Raw genomic sequence first — 23,057 nt, 5'->3', positions numbered from 1 at the left:
GACCTAAATGACACTGATTTCTTTTGCAGATAAAAGACAGCTAGAAGTAGATGGCTGATATGTAGTTCTGTGCACTTATCAGAGAAGCAGACTTTTTTTTATCGTCTTGCTCTGCCATGGTGGCTTCCATTTATGAAGATATCTCATGACCCGTGGTGGCTGTTTTAGCTCTAGCCATTGCACCCATATTCCAGGCAATAGGAAGGGCGTGCTCTTCTTTTTGAGATTTCCTCAAGTATAACACAACTGCGTGCATCCCATTGACGAGAGCTGCTATGTCCACTATAATAGCTTCTAGCCACATATGGCTATTGTACATTTGAGGTCTGGTTGGTTCAGAATGAGATGTGCTATAAATATAAAATATACACTGAATTTCAAAGATTTCGTATTTTTAAAAAGTAATAAAACACCACATTATTTTTTAATTTAAAAAATATTTTTATTGATTTCAGAGAGGAAGGGAGAGGGGGAGAGAGAGAGATAGAAACATCAATGATGAGAGAGAATCATTAACTGGCTGCCTCCTGCATGCCTACTACTGGGGATCGAGCCTGCAACCCAGGCCTGTGCCCTTGACCAGAATCGAACCTGGGACCTTTCAGTCTGCAGGCCGATGTTCTGTCCACTGAGCCAAACTGGCTAGAGCTTTAAATATTGATTATATGTTGAATTGATCATGTTTGGCTGCATTGAGTTACATATATTATTAAAATTAATTCTACCTGTTTCTTTTTACTTTTAAAAATATATCTACTAGAAATTTTTAAATTTCTCAGGGTAGTATTATATATTTTTTTTGTTTTTAATATATTTTTTTATTGATTTCAGAGAGGAATGGAGAGGGAGAGAGAGATAGAAACATCAATGATGAGAGAGAGAATCATTGATAGGCTGCCTCCTGCCTGCCCCACACCTGGGATCCAGACTATCACCTGGGCATATGGCCTGACCAGAATGGGAATTGAACCATGACCTCCTGGTTCACAGGTCAATGCTAAACCACTGAGCCACGCCAACTGGGCCAGTATTATATTTCTTTTGCTGGACTAGAATTTAATCACATACAAACCTGGTTGTAGAGGAGGCTGGGAAATGTCATATTTTGATGGCATGACAGTGTCTTTAGCTGAACATTAGATTATTTTATCAAGGAGGAAGAAAGTGTTTGGAGTGGGCAGTTAGCAGTGTCTGCCATATTCTTTTTTTTCTGTAAAGCTGGACAGACAAAAATTCCACATGCTAAATCTCAGAAGCAGATTTACACATTAAAGAAATAGCCAGAGTCCCTGTCCTCAAGGTGCTTACCAACTAATTTGGGAGACATACAATATAACAATAAAAATGCAATTGTTGAAGTAGCCAAACTGTATTGGGGATGGTGTGGGATGGTGTGTGTGTGTGTGTGTGTGTGTGTGTGTGTGTGTGTGTGTGTGTGTGTGTAGGGTTGGAAAACACCATGGATTGATTTGCACATGCTTCCTAGCGGAGGACTCTGGGGGCTGTGGTGAGAGCAGGGACATTCTGGCTGGAGAAAGCACCTTGAAAAGGGCTGCTACAAATGGAAGTCCTCCATGCAGTCTTTTGAGATGGTCACTAGCAGAGAATAGTTAGAATGGGGGCTAAGGGTGGGCCATTTTTCTGACCACCTTTCTCTGTTCCTTCCTGAATCTCTAGGACACTATATTCAGCCTTCTGCATGGAGCTGGCCTCCCACGGCTTTGTGGTGGCTGTGCCAGAGCACAGGTGAGCAATGGCAGTCACAGTGAACTATCGTGTATTGGGTGCCTGCTGTGGGCTAGGATATAGGTTAGTCCCCTAATCCTCACAGCAACTGTGCAAGTATCATATCCATTTTGAAGGTGAGGAAACCAAGGTTCAAAGATGTTAAATAGTCTGGCCGGTGTGGCTCAGTGGTTGAGCGTCAATCTATGAAACAGGAGGTTGCGGTTCGAATCCCAGTCAGAACACATGTCCTGGTTGTGGGCTTGATCCTCAATGGGAGGTGCGCAGGAGGCAGCTGATCAATGATTCTCTCATCATTGATGTTTTTGTCTCTCCCTCTCCCTTCCTCTCTGAAATCAATTTAAAAAATACACTTAAATTAGTGGTAATAAAGCTTTTTTTTTTTTTTTTTTTAAAGAAAAGATGTTAAATAACTTGTTCAAAGTGACACAGCTGAGTTAGGGTTCAAACTCAAAATCCATGTTTTTTCTACTCTCCTATACATGCCCTTAGATTTTTCTCCCCTAGCAGCTGAAGGATGAGCCAGAGTGTCTTGGGTGAAAAGGAGGATTTGGTAAAGGGGAGAAATAAGCTCAAGAGTGTATTCGGGTTTCTCTCTGGTGACATGTGTATTTCAGGGATGGGTCAGCTGCCACCACCTGTATCTGCAAGCAGGTCCCAGAAGAGAAGCAGTCCTCGAATGAGTTGCTGGAGGAGGAATGGATTCCCTACCGTCCAGTTAAGGAAGGGGAGAAGGAATTTCGTGTTCGGAATTGCCAGGTAGGCTTGTGCCAATTAGGGAAGAAGAATTAATAAGCCTGTCCTCCCTGTAATACATTCACTAAGAAGACTTACCCAAATTTCTCTCTTGAAATCTCAGGCGTAGTGTGAGTCTGAGCTTGCACATCAATAGGAGAAATGGGGTATTAATCAAGGCTGTTGATAATTGCAAGTGACAGAAACCCAACTTATGCTTGCTGGGCAAGAAGGAGAATAGATAGGCTTATGTAAGTGGACATATTGGATGGGCAAGACCACTGGACCAGCCTCAGATGCCCTCAGGACTTGTCTTTCGTTCTCACCCCTGTGTCCTCTGCTGGTTGGTCTCATCTGCAAACTGACTTACTTTAAAGTTAGAGCCACAGTTCTTGAGCTTGCATATGTTTGACCTCGCCATCTGAGAGAATGGGACTGTTTGAGGTTGCTCCCTCAGTCCCTACCCCTGCCCCAAGCTTCAGTATGAAAAATCCTGGAGAGACTCCTAGGCTGGGAGAAGTACCAAAGTGAGAAGTTCCTATCAGAAAAACATTGTTAGATTTTATTTTTGTTTGCAGGGTGGGGGGCAGTCCTCAAAGGCAGGGTTAACAGGAGAAGTGGAGCTGGTAAGTGCTGGGCAGACAGAAACAGGAGATGTGGGCAATAAATGATAAGTAGAATCCAGTACTGGATTGATAATAACAGCAGCCTTATGTCCTTTTGTTTTCAAAGTGCTTTCATATACATTGTCTTATTTGGTCCTCCTGACAACCCCAAGGGTATGTAGATAGAGTGTGGATAGCAGGTGGACTCTCTTGAACCATTAGGTCAGGGGTGGGGACCTTTTCTCTGCCAAGGGCCATTTGGGTATTTCACAGGCCATACAACGTTATCAACTTAAAAATTAGCCTGCTGTATTTGGTCAAACATTGAATTAACTCACCCCTACGGCCTTGGCAGGGCCAGACCAAATGATTTCTCAGGCCTTATGTGACCCAGGGGCCAGACATTTCCCACCCCTGCATTAGGTGATGCTTAGGTGAGCTGCTAAGAGGGAGCTGAGCCTTTCTCAGCATGTGGGGCCCAAGGGCTTGCTGAGACCTGGGAGAGCAAACTCTCCCTGCATTCTTCCTTGGCTCTGCAGGGGAGTGAGTTTCTTCTGGATGGTTTGTGCAGTGTTCCCAGCTCCCACTGGGACTGTCTCTCTTGCAGGTGTATCAGCGGGTAGATGAGTGTACTCGGGTGTTGAAGATCCTGCAAAAGGTCACTGCTGGGCAGCCTGTCCTCAACATCTTGCCTGGTGGGTTGGATCTGATGACCTTGAAGGTATGACCTGAGCTCATGTATTCATCAGAACTTTCTTGGTTACATGTAATAGGAACTTACCTAACTTACCAGCTTAAACCAAAAGAGAATTTACTGGCTCGAGTAACTACGAAGACCAAAGGCAGACTGGCTTTGAGCCATGTAGTTAGATCTAGTGTCTCAAACATTGCCATCAAAGCTCTGTCACTCCTCTTCCTTCTGTCTCAGTTCCACTCTGTGTATGTGGGCTTCATTAGGCAGGAAAGGTTGCTGGTAGCCCAAGCCTGCATTTCAGCTCAGCTCCAGATTTAAAAGGAAAAGAGACTCTGTTTGCTTCCACTGATCTGGGGAAGGCTGTGGCCCTGCGTGAATCAGATGCCCCCCTGGGCCAATCACTGTGCCAGAGGGATAGGATAATCTGATTGGCCGGCCTAGGTTACACACCCACTCTGACAGCCCCACAGAGCCACGTGGATGAGGGAGAGATGGTCCCTTCCCCAAAGTCCTATGTTCCCTGCAGGCTAACATCTTTCTTTGAGGGAACCCCCAGATCCCCCAAGAGGATAGAAATTGCTGTTTGGTGCCTATTAGATACATTTTTCTCCCCCACCCAGTTCTTTTCTCCCTAATTTCAAAAGTAGCTCAAGCACTAGAGAACTAAGAAATCATAAAAAGCATAAAGAAAAAAGAAACAAAATTTTTTTTGACATTTTGATGTTTGTCCTTTCCGTTCTTTTAATGCATTACACACACACACACACACACACACACACACACACATCTATACATATATATTTGTATATATATCCTATATAATAAAAGGCTAATATGCAAATTGACCGAACAGCAGAATGACTGGTCACTATGACGTGCACTGACCACCAGGAGGCATATGCTCAACACAGGAGCTGCCCCCTGGTGGTCAGTGCGCTCCCACAGGGGGAGCGCTGCTCAGCCAGAAGCCAGGCTCTCGGCTGGCGAGTGCAGCAGCAGTAAGGACCCCTCGGGGGATGTCCGCCACAGGGGAACGGCCCAAGCCGGCAGGCGGGTATCCCCCTAGGGGTCCTGGACTATGAGAGAGTGCAGGCCGGGCCAAGGGACTCCCCCGCCCCACAGTGCACGAATGTCGTGCACTGGGCCTCTAGTATATATATATATGAAAATCTAATGTTATTTACTATAAGCTGTTTTGTGGCCTTTTTTCTTTATTTAGCAAATATATATTAAATAACAATTACTGTTTTATGAGTATTTACTATGTAAGAGCAGCTCACACAAATGTATGCAGTAAGCATTAGCATCTCTTCACATAGAAAGAAATAAAAGATCAAAGAAGCTAAGTATTTTCCCAAGGTTACACAACTAATGAGTGGTAGAGTTAAAATTTAAGTTGGGCTTTTGGATCCCAAAGACTGTGCTGTGGGCCCCAAAGCCTCTTTAGAAAATATCTTTTAAAGGCTTTGGTAAAGTCTTCCAGAAAGAGACACCTGTCTGGATGGTCAGTAGGGAAGGCAGAACCTGGAATCTGGAGTGCTTTACCAGCCCCCACCAGATAAGCGGGCTCCCAGGCAGAGGCCCAGGCCTGCATGTCATTGGGGAATGGCAGGCTACAGTATAGTTGGGTTAGTTAAGAGGGAGCCTTTTGGAGAAATACAGAATAAAGAAGGTAAATTTTCACGTATCAGACTGAGTAAGATCTGAAAATTGATTACTCATTCTTGTTGGCAAAGCTGTAGGGAAGTAGATATAATCCTACGTTGCCCGTGAGAGTGCAGATTGCCCCATGTGTGGGGCAGTTTGGCAATAGCTATTAATGTTACAAATGCACATATTTTTTGACCCAGTAATTTCCAGTTTTGGAAATTTATTCTGCAGATACCTGCACACATGCAACATGATATATGTGCAAGGTTATTCATTCCAGTGTTGTTTATAATAGCAAAAGATTGATAGTATCCTGAATGTTCACTAATAAGGGAGCTAGTTCAATAGATGATGGAACAATGGCTGTATTCATTTGGGTAATGCTATTTGCTATGACACATAAATCCCAAATCTCAGTGGCTTAACACAATAGAAATTTATTTCTCTTCCACATAAAGTCCAAAAATGGGAGCTCAGGGATCCAAGCTACTTTTATCCTATACTCTACCCTCTTCCACTTATGAAACCCAGCTTCACTGTGTGCATTAAGCCAGGAACCGGAAAGGACATGGAGGTGTGCACGAAAGAGTGTGCATGGACTAGGCCTGGAAGTAGAGATTTCACTTTCACTCACATTCTATTGGCTAGAGCCACAAGGCCACATCTAACTGCTGGGAAATAGAGTCTAGCTATGTGTCCAGGAAGAAGAGGAACAGATTTGGAGATCACTAGCTATTTGTACCATGATGAAATCAAATGTAGCTGTAAAAAAAAAGATAAGGAAGCTCTTTATGTATTAACATCATTATGCAAAAGGGTAAGATATAATATCCCTTGTGTAAAAAGGGAGGAAGTATATATTCATGTTTACCCATATATGTGTCAGTAAATTCTTCAAAGACATGTAAGAAACTTACCTGTTTGAGTGCAGGGAGTGGAAAGGGGTTGGGGTAGGTGGGAGAGTTCTCTGTATACTCCTGATTTTATTTTATTTTATTTTATTTTATTTTATTTTATTAAATATTTTTATTGACTTCAGAGAGGAAGGGGAGAGAAAGAGAGAGAGAAATATCAATGATGAAGAGAATCATCGATTGGCTGCCTCTTGCACGACCCCTGCTGGGGATCAAGCCCAGAAGCCCAGCATATGCCCTGACCTAGAATTGAACGGAGACCTCCTGGTTCATAGATTGACGCTCAACTGCTGAGCCACGCTGGGTGGGCTGCTCCTGATTTTAGAGTTATATTAGCCTCTACCAATACCTGAACAGGCCACCAACCAAGTTGCTGATCTGGAGGCACTGAGTAAAGGGGGGGTGGGAATTTAAATATAAAACCTTGGGATAGAAATTGGGGAGAACCAGGTTCAGGCCAGAGGCTGGGCAGCGAAGCCTAGAGACTTCCCAAGCCCCTCAGCAGACAGCTGCAGTGGCTCTTTATGTAGCTGTGCCCTGAAGGCTTCTAGAGGCAGCTGGAAATAGGTACGTGCAGAGCACGTTCCAGCAAGCACACTCACGCCGCTGCAGAAAAGCCAGGACAGAGGCCCAGAGGAAGCAGAGCCTGAGCTGGTTTCTCGACGGCAGGTCTTGCTTCAGAGCAAAGTGGACGGGCAGCAGGAGCCCCCCCATTCTGCCCTTGACTTGGTGCCTGTGTCATCCCGTTGGACGGGTTTTAAGACAGGCGTCTAGCGGATGGAGAGAGTTCTTACTCTTAATGTGCTCTTACACTGATGGGTCAGGTTGGAATCACATAATTTTTATCTATTCATCTATTCATAGATATTTTTTTAAATGAGGAAAATAGTTTTAAAATATATTTGTATTGATTTCAGAGAGAAAGAGAGAGAGATAGAAACATCGATATGAGAGAGAAGCACTGATTGGCTGCCTCCTGCACACCCCACACCGGGGGATCGAGCCGGCAACCCAGGCATCTGCCCTGACCGGGGATCAAACCGTGACCTCCTGGTTCATAGGTCAATGCTCCACCACTGAGCCACGCTGGCTGGGATATTCATAAATATTTGAATGTCTACTCTACTCCAGGCATTGGAGGTGTTAAGATGCAAAAATAAAGATGGGAAACATGGTTTTTGGAATTCCTGCCTCCAGAAGGCTGTTCAGTCCAGGGACTGCCTGGCAGGCTGCTCTCCAGTTGGCCGGTTCTTTCCTGCGGTGGGGGTGGGTGGGGGCGCTGGAAACTCACTTGCTGAATTGTGCTTCTGCATTGTCTCGCTGTTTCTCCTTCTTGCCCCTGAAGAAGTCCTCAGAAAGCACTCCTCTGTCTGACGTGGCTAAGTTCTCTGCTTTCCTCAGGGCAGCATCGACATGAGCTGTGTGGCTGTAATGGGACATTCCTTTGGAGGGGCCACAGCTATTCTGGCTTTGGCCAAGGAGACCCAATTCCGGTGAGTTTCCCATGATGCTGCTATAAGTTCCACACCCCGTTCATTCTTTCAGCAGGTATTCGTTACGTAAGTATCATGCGCTAGGCACTGTTTTGGGGGCTGGGAATTTAGTGGTGAACAAGAAAACAAGGTCCCTGATTTCATGGAATTTGTAGGAGGAAACAGACTAGTAAACAAGCTAACAGGTAACCAAATCCCCAGCAAAAAGTGCAATGAAGAAACTAAAATAGGCCAGCTGTATAAAGGTCTAAGGGAAAATCATTTTAGGCAGAGGGAACAGCTAACGCAAAGGCCTTGAGGTGGAAGGAAGCTTGCTGTGTCAGTGTGGGAGGAGCATGGTGAGTGAAGGGGAAGAGGTTAAAGATGTGACCAGAAGGATAAAGGGCAGATCACCGGGCCTTTGGCCAGAGTAAGGAAGTTAGGTCTTATTCTAAATTGGATGGGAAACCATTGAAGGATTTAAGCAGAGAAAAAACAACTTACTTACATCTTAAAAGATCCCTCTGGCTACTGTGTGAAGAGTGGATAGTAGCTGGACAGAAAGCAAGGAGGCTAGTTAGAGGGAGCTATTTTGGGGTCCAGGTGAGATGATGGATTTGCATTACGATGGAGGCAGTGGGATGGAGAGAAATGAATGGAGTCAGGACATGTTTTAGAATTTTCAGGACTGTGGTGTATGAGGTGAAGGGAAGAGAGGAATCAAGGTTTTTCATTTGTGTATCCATCATTTGAGTGAAGATGATCGCCCTTTACTGAGATGGAGAAGGCTGGAGGAGCATTTGGGGCGGGGGTGGGGGTGGGGGCAGGGAGGCTTGTCTTAGGGCCTTCGTTTTGCCCTTGGTTACTGCTTGTTTACTGCTTGACAAACTGGCTAGATCTCTGAGTTGTGGCACCAAGAGGCTTTTCCTAGCCTCCGCCTCGTATGCTCTGGGCTCACTTAGCAACTTGTGCAATCAGGATGCTGAGCTGTATTTTGTTAATTTGTCTATCCTGCCTCCCTTTCTCGACTGGGGACTCCTTGAGACCAAGAACTGTGTCATTTAGCCCTAGCTGGTTTGGCTCAGTGGATAGAGCATCAGCCTGTGGACTGAAAGGTCTTGGGATTGATTCCGGTCAAGGGCATATACCTTGGTTGCAGGCTCCTTCCCCAGCCCTGGTTCAGGCATGTGCAGGAGGCAATCAATCGATGTTTCTCTGTCTCTCCCCCTCCCTTCCACTCTCTCTAAAAATCAATGGAAATATATCCTCATGTGAGGATTAAAACAACAACAACAAAACAACAACAACAACAACAACAAAAGAACTGTGTCATTTATCCCTGTATCCAGAGCATAGGGCTAAGCACATAGTCGTACTGAAAGAATGTTGAGTGAAGGATTAAACGAATGAAGGGCCATTCTGTGTAACAGAAGGCAGCTGCCTGAGAGCAGGTCCAGGGCGAGGAGAGGTCTGACCCTTGCTCTCAGTGAGTTTAAAATGTAGAAGGATCTTTGGCAACAGGTGAAAGTGGTCTCTATCCAAGATCCTAACTGAAGGGTGTGGACCCTGGTACCTCCTTGGCTTTCTGAACCTTCAGAAGATCTCGACGCCTTCCCCCATTACCCTAACCGCTTCTGCACGGCAGTTCCCAGTGTCTGGTCCTGTTGCAGGTGTGCTGTGGCTCTGGATGCTTGGATGTTCCCTCTGGAACGTGACTTTTACCCGAAGGCCCGAGGCCCAGTATTCTTCATCAATGCCGAGAAATTCCAGACAGTGGAGAGTGTCAACTTGATGAAGAAGGTGTGTGCCCAGCATGAACAGTCCAGGATCATCACTGTCCTGTAAGTAAACCCCAAGGCCACACTCCCAGCGCCCTGCCACCTTCTCACCAGCTGCGGCTCCCTTGATTACTTTTGGGTTATCCAGAAGCTCTGCCTGTTAATGGGATACCTGAATGCTTCCTGATTTTCAAAACCTTAATTCCTTTAGAATTTCATATCTGCTCTTCTCCACTTCGTTCTACAATGATTTCTTCACTAGTTTATGTGACAGGATTTGTCTGTTCACTTCTGGGAAAAGGGTATTGTGGGATTGTGTGTTGGAAAGTGTGGGTCTGGGTGGACTCCAATATCTCTAACCTCATTTGGGAATTTTATTGGGTCTTTTGAAGAATGTGGGTAAAGCCTGGCCAGCATGGCTCAGTGGTTGAGCACTGACCTATGAACCAGGAGATCACGGTTCGATTTCCTGGTCAGGGCACATGCCTGAGTTTTGAGCTCAATCCCCAGTGTGGGCATGCAGGAGGCAGCCAATCGATGATTCTCTCATCATTGATGTTTCTATCTTTCTCTCCCTCTTCCTTCCTCTCTGAAATCAATAAAAATGTATATTAAAAAAAGAATGTGGGTATGATAGACCTTTGACATTCATAAGACAGATTTTTAGAGACCATCATGACTACCTAAATTCAGACATCTTCCAGAAACCATCTATATTCTGGCTAAGAGAAACCACATTCTCTTCACTCCATCATCAGCACTATCAGCTTTCTTTCATAAGTCATTTTTCACAGGAAAATTTTGAGAACTTTTAAGAAACATACCATGCATAGGAAGTGGCCTAGAGCTCCAGGTGCAGGCTGAAGGCTCGCTGACAAGGCTGTGACTTGCTCCTGTCCTGCACTTGAGCCTAAAGCACATGCTTCAAGGGTCCCAGCCTCCATTAAAGCAAAACAACAAGTAACTGCATGCCACAGACCTTGGAATCTTCCAGAAACCATTTCAGGTAGTTGAAATGCCATCTCCACAGCCCCGGGAGGCTAGGAATCTGCTCAGTAATAGCGGCTTCTTCTCTTGCTCATTTTGGCCCCGAGGCCAGTCAGATTCGGGATCATTGTGAGCCCGGAGGAAAAGGCGAGATAGCCGTTGGAAATGGGTACACAGGGGCATTTAACTGCTGGTAATGTATTCTTTCTTAAACTGAGTGCTAGACATTCAAGTATCCATTATATTATTCTTTATGCTTTTTCATGTGCCTTAAAAATACATTTAAATTTTTTTTTTATTGATTTCAGAGAGGAAGGAACATCAAGATAAGAGAGAATCATTGATTGACTGTCTCCTGAAGGCCCCCTACTGGGGATCGAGCCCACAACCTGGACGTGTGCCCTGACGGAGAATTGAACTGTGATCTCCTAGTTCAGTGGTTGGCAAACTGAGGCTCAAGAGCCACATGCGGCTCTTTGGCCCCTTGAGTGTGGCTCTTCCACAAAATACCATGTGCGGGCCACATGTACAGTGTGATTGAAACTTCATGGCCCATGCGCAGAAGTCGATTTTCGGCTCTCAAAAGAAATGTCAATGTTGTACTGTTGATATTTGGCTCTGTTGACTAATGAGTTTGCCGACCACTGTCCTAGTTCATAGGTCGAATGCTCAACAGCTGAGCTAAGCTGGCCCAGCAAAAAAAATACATTTTTGTAAAGTCAGGTGTTTATTTTTTTTGCATGATATCAAAGTTTAGCAGTTAGATTTTTCTCCCTTATTTTTTTTTAAATATATTTTATTGATTTTTACAGGGAGGAAGGGAGAGGGATAGAGAGCTAGAAACGTCGATGAGAGAGAAACATCGACCAGCTGCCTCCTGCACACCCCCCACTGGGGATGTGCCCGCAACCAAGGTATATGCCCTTGACCGGAATCGAACCCGGGACCTTCCAGTCCGCAGGCCGACGCTCTATCCACTGAGCCAAACCGGTTTCGGCAGATTTTTCTCCCTTATTGATTTGACTAATGTTAATTTTCAGTAATGTTAGTTTTAAGTAATTTAGCCCCAAATGAACCTAGTCAGAATTTCACCTTTGCATTAAATGTATTTGATACCAAAGGACTTAAATTCTAATCCAGAAAGCCTCTTTTACAAGCACTTGCCCTCACTTAAGTTCCTTTTTCCTGTTTACTTTGTGGTACAGTTCTGAAGACAGGAGCTGACATGTTTTATGAATGTTCGGAAGTCACCAGGTAAAAGCTGTGGTGTTACAGTTTATAATAACAGGAATGGCAGGTGCTGCAGACCTGGCCTCCTTGGCCCTGTCCCCACTCTGGCTAACACTCTGGCTAACTCCGCCTTTTCCCTGCACCATCAGGCATTGTGGTCCAGGCGTTGAGGCCTCTCTGAAGCCAAGCACACCTGTGTTCAAATCCTAATGCTGTCCCCTTACTAGCTGTGTGACCAGGGGCAAACCATTTCTCTCCAGATTTTTCAAAGGGGAATATTCTTCCCTTATTGTGAAAATGAAATAATGCACATAAAGTACCTTGAACATAGTAGGTGCTTAACAAATATTTGGGTGCCCTGACCTCAAAACTACCAGTTATTTGTTTTTCTTTTCCTCTAGTGGTTCTGTTCATCGGAGTCAAACTGACTTTGCTTTTGTGTCTGGGAACTGGATTGGAAAATTCTTCTCCACTCAAAACCGTGGGACCTTGGACCCCTATGAAGGTCAAGAGATTGTGGTACGGGCCATGTTGGCCTTCCTGCAGAAGCACCTTGGTAAGGACACAACTGGGACTTCTGAGGCAGCCATCAGGTGCCTTAGATTTCCATGCAAAGTGGCCTATACTGATAAGTCTCGGATCAGGGAGATTATGGCTAAAAGAAACTCTGACTGAAGGAGAGAGTTACATAGACTTATAGAAATAACACTTAGCTGAAAGTTTGGAGATCCTGACTCTGTCTCTTACTACCCCAATGACCTTAACCTAGTCATTTAACTTCTCTGAGCCTTGGTTTCCTCACTGTAAATGGAATATTCACATCTCTCTACTCCACTTGGTTTCCTCACTGTAAATGGAATATTCACATCTCTCTACTCCACTACCTCTGTTCTAACTCATCACTTATCCGTATGGTGGAGGAGGTTATGATGAGAAGTGGGTTAAATTTGTAGAAGTGCTTTAATAAAAACAAAGCACGGGAAGATTGTGACTAATATCATAAATCACCCCAGCTAAATGGCAAGACCGCAGAGGTCTTTGGTCCAGCCTCCTGTCCTTAGGAGATACCCTCTCATATCCTCCCTGCCACACAGCCCAGCAGCAGGGAGAGTGCTCTGCTACAGCGTCAGCCCTCACCACCACTGGAAACTTTAATGGTTTGGAAGTTAATATTGCAGGCTTTTTTGGGTTACAAGGACTAGAGAGATTCACTGATTTTCCTCTACTGTTCTGCCAGTGACTCTCAGGACCCACGGAGGCGAGTACTCAGTCTTTGGGAGACAAGGGAAAAGAGGCTCCCTAGATAAAGCGATATTTGTCTTTAATCTTAGCAGGTGATTAGGGTTCAGCAGGCAGGGGAGGGGCAAGGGTCTTCTAAACAGGAAGCACAAAGGCCTGGGTGGGCCTGGTCAGTTTTGAGAAACTGTGTTCAGTGTATCTGGAGCTCAGGATGGTGAATTGTTGGAAGATGAAGGTAGAGAAATGGGCAGAAACCAGATCTCGAATCCCATGCATTTGCTGAAATAAGCTTGAATTTCCCCCCACAGGCTGTGAGAGTCCTTGGGTTCTAAACAGGGGGCTGTCATGATTAGACTTGTATTTGCATTCGGGCTGCAACATGGAGGATGGGCGAGACGGGGCAGGTTGAGAGGCAGAGAGCCCGGGTGGGAGGCTCTTGAAGTATCTAGCTGCTGAGAGATAAGACAGAGTCTGAAAAAAAGCAGAGCCTCTCTGCTCTAGTTAATTAGCTTTGCAAAGAGAGAAAAGCTTTTTGGTGGCCACACAGTTCCTTGTCACATGGGAAACTAAAATAGGTTGAAGAGGCTGAGCAGAACTTCTCACCACTCCTAAAAAATACCGCCAAGAGCACATATTCCAGTGACACAGGGATAGTACTGTCCATCGAGAAGATTGGTGCTTCTCTCATATTAACTACATGCAGCTCCTGCCCCCACCTAGTCATTCTCTCTTCCCCTCTCCTGGAAGACTGTTTTACACCTTCTCCTCTATCTTCACCTCCAGCACCTCATCCTGTTTGGTCTGCTCAAGATGGTTGTGCCAGCAATTCTTTTCTCTTTACCTTAGATCAGGGTGGGCAACCTTCTTTCTGCCAAGGGCCCTTTGGAAATTTATAACTTCATTCAAGGGTCATACAAAATTATCTACTGCCCGGCCGGCGTGACTCAGTGGTTGAGCGTCACCCTATGAACCAGGAGTTCACGGTTCGATTTCCGGTCAGGGCACAAGCCCAGTTTGCAGGCTCCATCTCCAGTGGGGGGCATGCAGGAGGCAGCTGATCAATGACTGTCTCACCATTGATGTTTTTTTTTTCCTCTCTCCCTCTCCCTTCCTCTCTGAAATCAATCATATATATATATATATATATATATATATATATATATATATATATATACATACACATATATATATATATACACACACACACACACACATATATATGTACATATGTGTGTGTGTGTGTATATATATATATATATATATATATATATATATATATGATCAACTTAAAAATTAGCCTGCTATGTTTGTTCAAACATTAATTAACTCACCCCTAATGCCTTGGCAGGGCCAGACCAAATGATTCCTCAGGCCTTAGCTAAATCCGGTGGTCAGTTCCCATTCCTCAGCTCAGTGGAGCTCTCAGCACGGCTGACGGAGCTGTGATGCCATCCTTCCAAGACAACCCACTGTGGCTGTCTCCTGTCTCAGGATTTCTCCTCCTCCGTCTACTTGGCTGCTTCCAGGGCTCAGTGCTTGGACCTCTCCTCTGTCTATGTCCTAATGTCATCTGGTCTCATGGCTTTAGATGCCATCTCCAGGCTGACAAGTCCCCAGTTTATATCTCCATTTTTATCTCTCCCATGAACATCAGATTTATATAACCCACTTATTCAACATCTAATAAACATCACAAACAAAGACCAGTTTCAGTTGCAGTCTTTCTCTTCTCAACTAATAGTTACTCCATCCTTCTAGTTACTCAAGCCTAAGTCCTCATTCATGTCTCTTCTCTTACACCTCCCATCCCATCCCTCAGAAAATCCTATCAGCTCTACCTTTCAAATACATGTGGAATGTAACCACTTGTCATCACCCCACAACTGCCATGCTGTGCAAGTCAGCTCTCACCTAAATTTAAATTACTGTATCAGTTTCCTACTGGTCTCCCTACTGTCATCATGCCTCCCTACACAATCTTTTTATTTTTTTCTTAGTGTTGTCACTATTTATTTATTTATTTTAAAATATATTTTTTATTGATTTTAGAGAGGAAGGGAGAGGGAGAGAGAGATAGAAACATCAATGATGAGAGAGAATCATTGATTGGCTGCCTCCTGCATGCCCCCCACCGGAGATCAAGCCCGCAACCCAGGTATGTGCCCTTGACCGGAATCGAACCTGGGACCTTTCAGCTCACAGGCCAACGCTCTATCCACTGAGCCAAACTGGCCAAGGCCCTACACAATCTTTTTAATAGGACAGCCAGAGTGATCTGTTAGAAAGCAAGGCAGATGTTGTCACTCCTCTGCTCAGAACCATCCAGTGACTCTCCATTTCTCTGAGAGTCAGAGCCAGTGTCCATTGTCCTGCTAGACCCGATGATGTGGCCTCCTGAGCTCACTGCTCTCTTCCCCTGGCCTACCTCACTCCTGCCACACGAGCCTCCAACACTCCGGGGGCACTCTGTCTGGCTTCAAGCCTTTGTAGTGCTCTTCCCACTGCCGGGAACTTTCTTCCTGTGTAGTCTCGTGGCTCGCTCCCACCTCCTTCAAGTCTTTCCTCAAACCTCACCTTCCCAGTGAGACACACCCTGACCAGACTTTTAAAAACATTACACCTTCCCTACCTCCCTCACCCTGTCCTTGGCACCACCACTGCTTCTCCTATCTGGCTCTTCCCTGCCATAGCACTGATCACCTTTTCACATCCTATATAATTTATGATGTTTATTGTTATCTCTGCCCACTGGAGTGTGAGCTCTATGAGGATGAGGATTTCTATTTGTTTGTGGATGGACTTTTTGGAACCAAGAACAGAGTGTGGCACATCATGGGTATATTCAGTATTTTTTGAATTAATGAACATGTAGCATTTATTTGTTGAGGACCTATTCCATGCCAGGTTCTTTGCAGGGCCCTGGGACTCAAAGATGAAGGAGAGTGGGCCTTGCCTTCTGTCCCAGGTTTCGTTTGTTTTGAACATGGAAGTCCTTTGCCTGCTTGGCTGTGCCCTTCTCCCTCAGCCTGAGGCCTCGGGCCCTTTCTGACTGTTAGACCCACCTGCCCATGACCCCAGTGCCCTCTCTTGGATCATTCCCAGTGTTACGCTGCTTCATGATGTTGCCACCCTCTTCCTTCTACTCTTCACTGAGGTGGCCCTGGATTTGCATCCACTGGCTGGCGTACAAAGGACCTTTTCTTGCTCAGCACCATCTCCGAGCTTGGAAGTAGACTTCCCATTTTCTCACCCTTTCTGACCAAGGTGTGAACTCTGTCACTTACCAGCTGTAATGACATTGGACAAATCAGGTAGCGTCTTTGAGCCTAGTTGCCTCAACTATAAAGTAGGCTAATAACAGTGCTTAGCTAATAGAGATATTGTGAAAATTAAATGAAACAGTGCATGGTCAGCACAGTCCCCACAATGAGTTATTCTTCAACAAATATTACTTTTTTGTTATCATTATTGAGTTATTGTGGATTAAGCAAGTTATTTATGAAGCATTTTATAAAGGCACTGAATGTATAGTAGTTACCATTACTGCTACCACCATCACAACCAGTCCTTTTAGCATCCCAGGTGCTTCTCTCTAGGATGGCCCACTAAGTCTGTGGTCAGTACTCTTTGATCTAACCTTACAATGACGTACCTAACCTTCCTGGGGGGTTTTGTGTGTATTTTTCCAGACCTGAAAGAGAACTATGACCAATGGAACAACTTCATTGAAGGCATTGGACCATCGCTCACCCCAGGGGCCCCACACCATCTGTCTAGCCTCTAGACACAACTGGGCTGAATTCTCATTTGGGGTCTGCCCATGACCTCCTATCAGGAAGTGGTCAACAGCCCTTCTTCACAGATCCAAAGGATGTAATCACACTGCTGATTGGATAACGGGGTACTTTGATCTTAGACTTGTTGATCTTAAATTCGTGGTGGGACTTGGATCACTTACTGATTGGCACACTGACTTTCTGGGGCCTGAGCCCTGATGGCGTGGGGTTGGAGCGGTTGGGGTGGGGCTGGGGAGCACCCAAGCCCTGAGCTGAGCACTGTGAGCACTGTTAACCCAGCAAGCCTTCTCCCTCACCTTGGGCCAGTGTGGCTTCTGCAGTGGAAGAAACGAAGCCAAAGGATGGAGTGAAAATTCCTACCTTCAGGACCTTTAGCCAACCTGGCCCTCTCTCCTCATACCTCTCAGCCCTCTCCCTCTCCCGGGCCACTTGGTGAGTTCTCAGCACTTTGGGGAACTTTCTAGGATATGGACCACTGTCAGATTTTCTGTTTATTTTCAAGCCTTCTCCTGCATGAAACATAGTCCTGGGCACTCAGGACTAAAGTTACCCTTGTGAGCCCCTGGAGGAGGGCAGATAGCATTGCCCTCACAGCACAGGGCAAGATGCTGAGCCTCCGGAGCTCTGGATGTCTTGGGGTTTTGCTAAAAATGTATCTTGACACAAGTAGGTTGAGTTGGAGAATGACAGTGTTAAGTAGCCCTTGCCACAGAGGGATGTAGTTTGGTAGCTAGAGTTCAGGAGGCCAACCCTAGAAAGGTTAGGAACACTTCGGTCTTGCCTCTTACCTCAGGTATCGTGGGCCTCCACCTTGCTCAGAATCGGGGTGCTGTAAGTTGTCTGTCTTCTGGCTCTGAGGCCCTAGCCCCAAATTTAAGTCAGAATATAGGTTGAATTTTTATTCCATTCCATTTATATAATATGAATGATCTTAATACTCATGTTTGCCTAATGATATGTTGGGATATTCTTTACTTAATCTGCATTAGAGCAAGATGGGGAGCCATCTGGAAGTAACTTTTCCTTCTGTCTTTCTTTGTTCGCTTACCACTTGTGCCCACGCGGAAAAAAAAAAAAAAAACACGTGTAAAAGGAAAGGTCTTCCTGGGGAATCCAGTTCAAAGCGGTCTGGGAAGATCAGCCTGAAAGACCCCTCTCCACTACTCCAGACCGCTTACCTCAGTTCAGGTCGGGGACCCAGAGGAGCAAGAACTAAAGGGACATGCATCTCTACACAATAGGTCCAAGGTCCGTGCCTCCACCACACGCTGGGACTAGGTCTCCCACCTCTTCACAGTTGCTGTAAGAGGAGAAACATCAGATCCGTGGAGGCTCTGAACCGTGGGAGGACCTATGAGTTCCAGTGAGACGTAGCGTAAAGAGAATATCACTAAAGCCTCGGCTCTAGAGTTCTATAGGCTGGTTTTGAGTCCTGGTTTCACCATGACTAACTGGGTAAATGTGAGCGAATGATGTTCTCTTTCCAATCTCGGTTCCTGCATTTCCAAGATGCATTATGATAGTTAGGAGGATTAACGGAGAGGATGTATATGCATGTGGATTATTTAAAGTATGTTTCCTATTTTCCAAATATACAAGATTTTTCCAGTTATCCTATAGCTGTTGTTTTCAAGCTTAATTGCTTTTGATCGGAAAAAATGACCCATATGGTTTTCATCCTGAAACTTGCTTGTGGGCCCGGTATGAGGTAGATTTTGTAAATGTTCCTTATACGCTTAAAAAGACTAGATTCTCAAGGTGCTGGCTCACTCAGCAGCGTGGTGGTTTTCCTCCCGTGGGAGTGCAGACAGACATGTAATCGCGCCTTCCAACCCCCGTTGGGGACCAGAGCCCCTCAGCACTCACAGAAGCGGTAGCTGCCTCCCCGTGCGCATGGGCTGGTTCTGCCGCTTTAGCTCATGAGACCCACCTTCTCTCTGCCTGACACGGTGCAGGTATATTTTGTAAAGACCGGAGCCTCCCTAGAGAAAGAAGTTGTTTGGAAACTGGATCTGTGTCTCCTCCATTCAGTTCATATTCTGTCAATGACTCGTTTATCCAGCAACGTTGGAGCAGGTGGATTTTCCCTATAATTGAAAATTATCTTTTAAGCCACAAAACATAACATTGACTAGTTTGAATGGTAACTTACCAAAAAGATAGTGCACATACCTCTTAATGTGAATTGACCTCATTTAAATTTCAGGATGTTTCAGTCAGGATAGATTATATTATATGGTAGTAGCAAGCAACCCGGAAAATCAACAGAAGTTTATTCCTTGTCCACGCTACTTGTCCTCTGTGGGTCAGCCAGAGGGTCGTCTCTGTGTCATTTTTTACAAAATGTATTTTTATTGATTCCAGATATAAAGAGGGATAGAAACGTCGGTGATGGGAGAGAATCATTGATTGGCTATTTCCTTGCACACCCCACACTGGGATTGAGCCCAGAACCTGGGAATGTGCCCTGACTGAGAATTGAACCGTTCACAGGTCTATGCTCAATCACTGAGCCATGCCAGCCAGGCTCTGTGTCATTTTTATCCTTACTTGGGGACTCGGGCTGGCAAAGCTGCCACCGTCTGGAAGTGTTGGAAGAGCATGGGGAAGCTTTCTGCCCAGAAGTAACACTCATTATTTCCATCCACATGTCATTGGCCCAAGCAAGTCACCTGGCCATACCTAACATCCCATCATCCCAAGAGAGCCAGAATATCTGTGGCCAGGCCCAGTGGCGGTGCAGTGGCACCCTTTGGCCTGTGAAGACAGGATAGCTCTTTGCACCTACACTGCGTGGCCCCAGCAGCTGTCCTCCTATCCTGTGATTGCATTTCATAGTCTGTGTCATCTCCCTATGGCCAGGCGGCCAGCCATTACTCTTCATTGCCTCCGATGTGCCAGCCCCTAGCAGCTCTCCCATTCACTTCAGATTTATTCAGATCAGCTACATTATTTACAACTGTCTAAAGTAGAAGTCGGCAGTTACTGAGAGAGGGCTTTAGGGACTCTCCTGCAACTAAAATGCACTGCCTTTAGTGCTTAGAATTTGTAACCTTCCTTTGACTGCTCAGAAGGGGTATAGCAAGGTCTTTGGTCCTTTGCCTTGGTTTTTGGTTAGCTTCCAGGGAATCGAAGGACACCAGATACATGGCCTTTAGAAAAGCAAGATAATCCTACATATTAATTGTCATGGGCTGATAACCTGCATGCTAGTGACTCTTTTCGAGAAGCAAAGGTGCCTTGGGTTTCTTTTGCTTCTTGTTCCCAGGCCATTATAGAACTGTGCTCATGGAGGCCTCCTGGTGGCGCGTTGTGACGTTGCTGTGCAGGGCAGGGTTATTTCAGTTAGGAAGGGAGGTGAGCCAGTACCGGATGGAATGAGACTCCTCGTCCCTCCCACTTCCTGGAAGCATCAGGTTGAGGCTGGTTGGGTTCTTGCTTTCCCTCCAACACAACTGCCCCCTTGCCCTTCCTCAAGAAGTCCACTGGGCTCTTGAAATATCATGTGTTGGCCTTGTGGGGACCTTCATCTGCCCCCCTTTTCTTCTGGGGCACCTCTGACCCCTGGACCTGCAAAGTGACAGTGACAGGAGGGGCCATACACTGTACTCGGGACCCAATCCTTATTAGGAAGCTCACTTTCTGTCCCATCACAGCCAGATGCAAAGATCAAGTGTCCCCGCCATGGCTGCGTGGCAAAATGACCACGATGCTGATGATCGTCCCTGTAACAGCCAGCGTTGATGAGGCCCCGGATGCGTGTCCGGGACTGTGCTCAGTGCTTTCCATGCCTCATCTCACGTGGTTTCCACAGTGACCCCGGGAGGTCAGGTGGCATTAGCCTCATTTTCTGTAGGCGGAAGCAGAGTCGTAGAGAAGTGATTAGATTAAGTTCTCGCAGCAAGAATTTGGCCAAGCTGGGATTTAGGCATCGAAGTCCAAGCTCTCAACCACTGGGCCATCCTGCCTAATACACATACTTGGTTTTGCGCCTCCCCCTGTCTCTTTAAACTGTCAGGGTATGAGGAATATAATTTCATGATAGATCGAATGAAGAATGTCAAATTTTCCAGCAATTTCTTTTTTTTATTTTTAATTTTTTGTTGTTGTTAATCCTCACCTGAGGATATTTTTTTCCATTGATTTTTAGAGAGAGTGGAAGGAAGGGTGGGGGGAGAGAGGGAAAGAGAGAGGCGGAGAGAAACATCGGTATGAAAAAGACACATCCATTGGTTACCTCCCGTACACTCCCCAACCAGGGCCGGGCATCGAACCTGCAACCCAGGTACGTGCCCTGGACTGGAGGTCGAACCCACGACCTTTTGGTGCACGGGCCAACAGTCTAGTCACTGAGCCACACCGGCCAGGGCCAGCAGTTTCTATATGACTTGTATTGAGATTCAGTGATATCCTTAGCACTACTGAGAAGTGGATCTGAGAGAATTGAGCTTCATTGAGGACTGTGGGACGGGTTTTCTCACCCATGACAAGTGAGGGAAGCAGTTCAGGAACTAAGAACATGGTCTTTAAAATCAGACAACTCCAACACTATTATCCCTGTGACTTTATGCTAATTTATTAACTTATATGAGCTTCAATTTTCTCATTTATAAAATGGCAATTCTAATAGTGCTTCCCTCTTAGAGTTGTAATAAGTGAAATAATGCATGGAAAGCACATAGCACGATGTCTGTACTAAGGGGTTATTAAACATTAACTATTAATGTTATTTTATTTGGTCCTCCTTAGACCTATAAGGTGAGGTATAATTTGCCCTTGTCCTCAACAGCCCCAGATGGTCTTGGTCTAAGTTCTCATTCCACCTTCTGTTTCACAGTTACCTCCCTTACATGAAGCCTGCTAACCCCCTCTCAGCTACTACCATTGTGTGAGGGTGGAGCTAGAGGAAGAGAGAGAATGTTTCCAGTCTCTTTGCTCTCATTTCCCTGCTCCTCACAGCAAACGTCAAAATCCACACCATGGTTCTAGCTTTGCAGGCTCTCTTTACCACGTCTGTGCACCAGATGTAAGCGAAAGGTCCTAAAATGTTGAATGGGGTACTCAGGAGGTCTGTGCAGAGGACGCGGGGATAGGAGTTTGTTGGAGGGGCCAGTTGTATTCATTCTTGTCCGCTGCCTCTGAGGCGGGGGTCAGGGTAAAGGACCCCGTGACCTCAGGAGAAACTTCCCCAGGCCTGAGAATGGCCTGCAAGTTACCTCTGCAAGCTCTCTCCCTCACGACCATATCCGATTTCCTGCCAGGTTCTTTTGTTTCTTCCCACTTGGTGGATCTCACTCCCAGCCCATCTTTTCCCTTTCATTCGAGCCTCGTCCCTCCCATGGACTCACCCCTGAAGTCATTTTACATCTCCTGGACTCCTAACTTCTCCGTTCCTCTGCATTCTGCTGCCAGATCTGCCTGAAGCACCACTTTTATATAAAAATGCCAGCCTGGCAAGGTGGTCCAGTGGAGAGAAGACCAAACTGATTGGAGCCCTGGATTCTTGTCTCAACCCTCACAGTCTCTCGATCTGTGGCCTTGTGCGTATGCACGTATGCTTTTCCTCTCCTGACTTCAGCTTCCCTAACAATAAACCATAAACCTGGACGTAGGGTGGTGGTTGAATTGGCTGGTCCTTAAGGAGGACTGGCATTTCATGTCTCCGTCACTGTGTTGTCTAGACTCTACTGGACCCTCTTTTCCCTGTTCAATTGCGTCTCACCCCCTCATTCTGTCTGGTCTGCTTCCTCCCAGGCACTCTGTTGTTTCCGCAGTCCCCTTAATCTCCCCACCCATTCCCCAAACAGGCATGCATGCCCTTTCTCCTGATCTTTTCTGGCTTGCAGGGAGCCTTCCCAGCTTCCTCTCTGTATATCCAAATATGGCTAATCCTTGGGCCTATTTCTAGTTCCACCTCTTCTATGGAAGCCATTTTTATGAAATTCAACTAACGTTTGATCTCTTGGCCTCCTGTTGCCCAAGAGAAATATATTCTGTGCCATGTCTAGTATTGTACTTCATTACATTATTCCAGGAGCAGGGCCTGTCTGTTGGACAGGGAAACACATCCTCCTGTTGACGGACTTGGGGAGCAGGATTGCTGTCCCTCCCCCCACACCCCCCCATCAGCAGGTTCTTGTTTGACAACCAGACTTGGGAACAGCTGGTATTGGCCCCGCCCTCTGATGTCTCCAGCTGCCCCTCCTCCTT

The 23,057-nt window shown here is 45.9% G+C and overlaps 1 protein-coding gene across 2 annotated transcripts in view; it reads left to right on the top strand.

Annotated features, from left to right (window-relative positions):
* Positions 1–18,459, top strand: part of PAFAH2 (platelet activating factor acetylhydrolase 2) — a 28,825-nt gene extending 10,366 nt beyond the window's left edge. For both annotated transcript variants that reach the window (XM_054720957.1, XM_054720958.1), the window contains 7 exons: positions 1,678–1,746; positions 2,364–2,505; positions 3,694–3,807; positions 7,746–7,837; positions 9,487–9,657; positions 12,213–12,367; positions 16,740–18,459. In XM_054720957.1, the coding sequence (XP_054576932.1) occupies positions 1,678–1,746; positions 2,364–2,505; positions 3,694–3,807; positions 7,746–7,837; positions 9,487–9,657; positions 12,213–12,367; positions 16,740–16,834 (838 nt within the window). In that variant the 3' untranslated portion in view covers positions 16,835–18,459. The remainder of the gene's footprint in view (positions 1–1,677; positions 1,747–2,363; positions 2,506–3,693; positions 3,808–7,745; positions 7,838–9,486; positions 9,658–12,212; positions 12,368–16,739) is intronic.
* The last annotated feature ends 4,598 nt before the right edge of the window (positions 18,460–23,057 follow it).

The sequence above is a fragment of the Eptesicus fuscus genome, chromosome 9, assembly GCF_027574615.1.
Source record: "Eptesicus fuscus isolate TK198812 chromosome 9, DD_ASM_mEF_20220401, whole genome shotgun sequence".
NCBI classification, from domain to species: domain Eukaryota; kingdom Metazoa; phylum Chordata; class Mammalia; order Chiroptera; family Vespertilionidae; genus Eptesicus; species Eptesicus fuscus.
The sequence above is the reverse complement of the archived record's forward strand: the minus strand, read 5'-3'. Positions and strand labels throughout refer to the sequence as shown.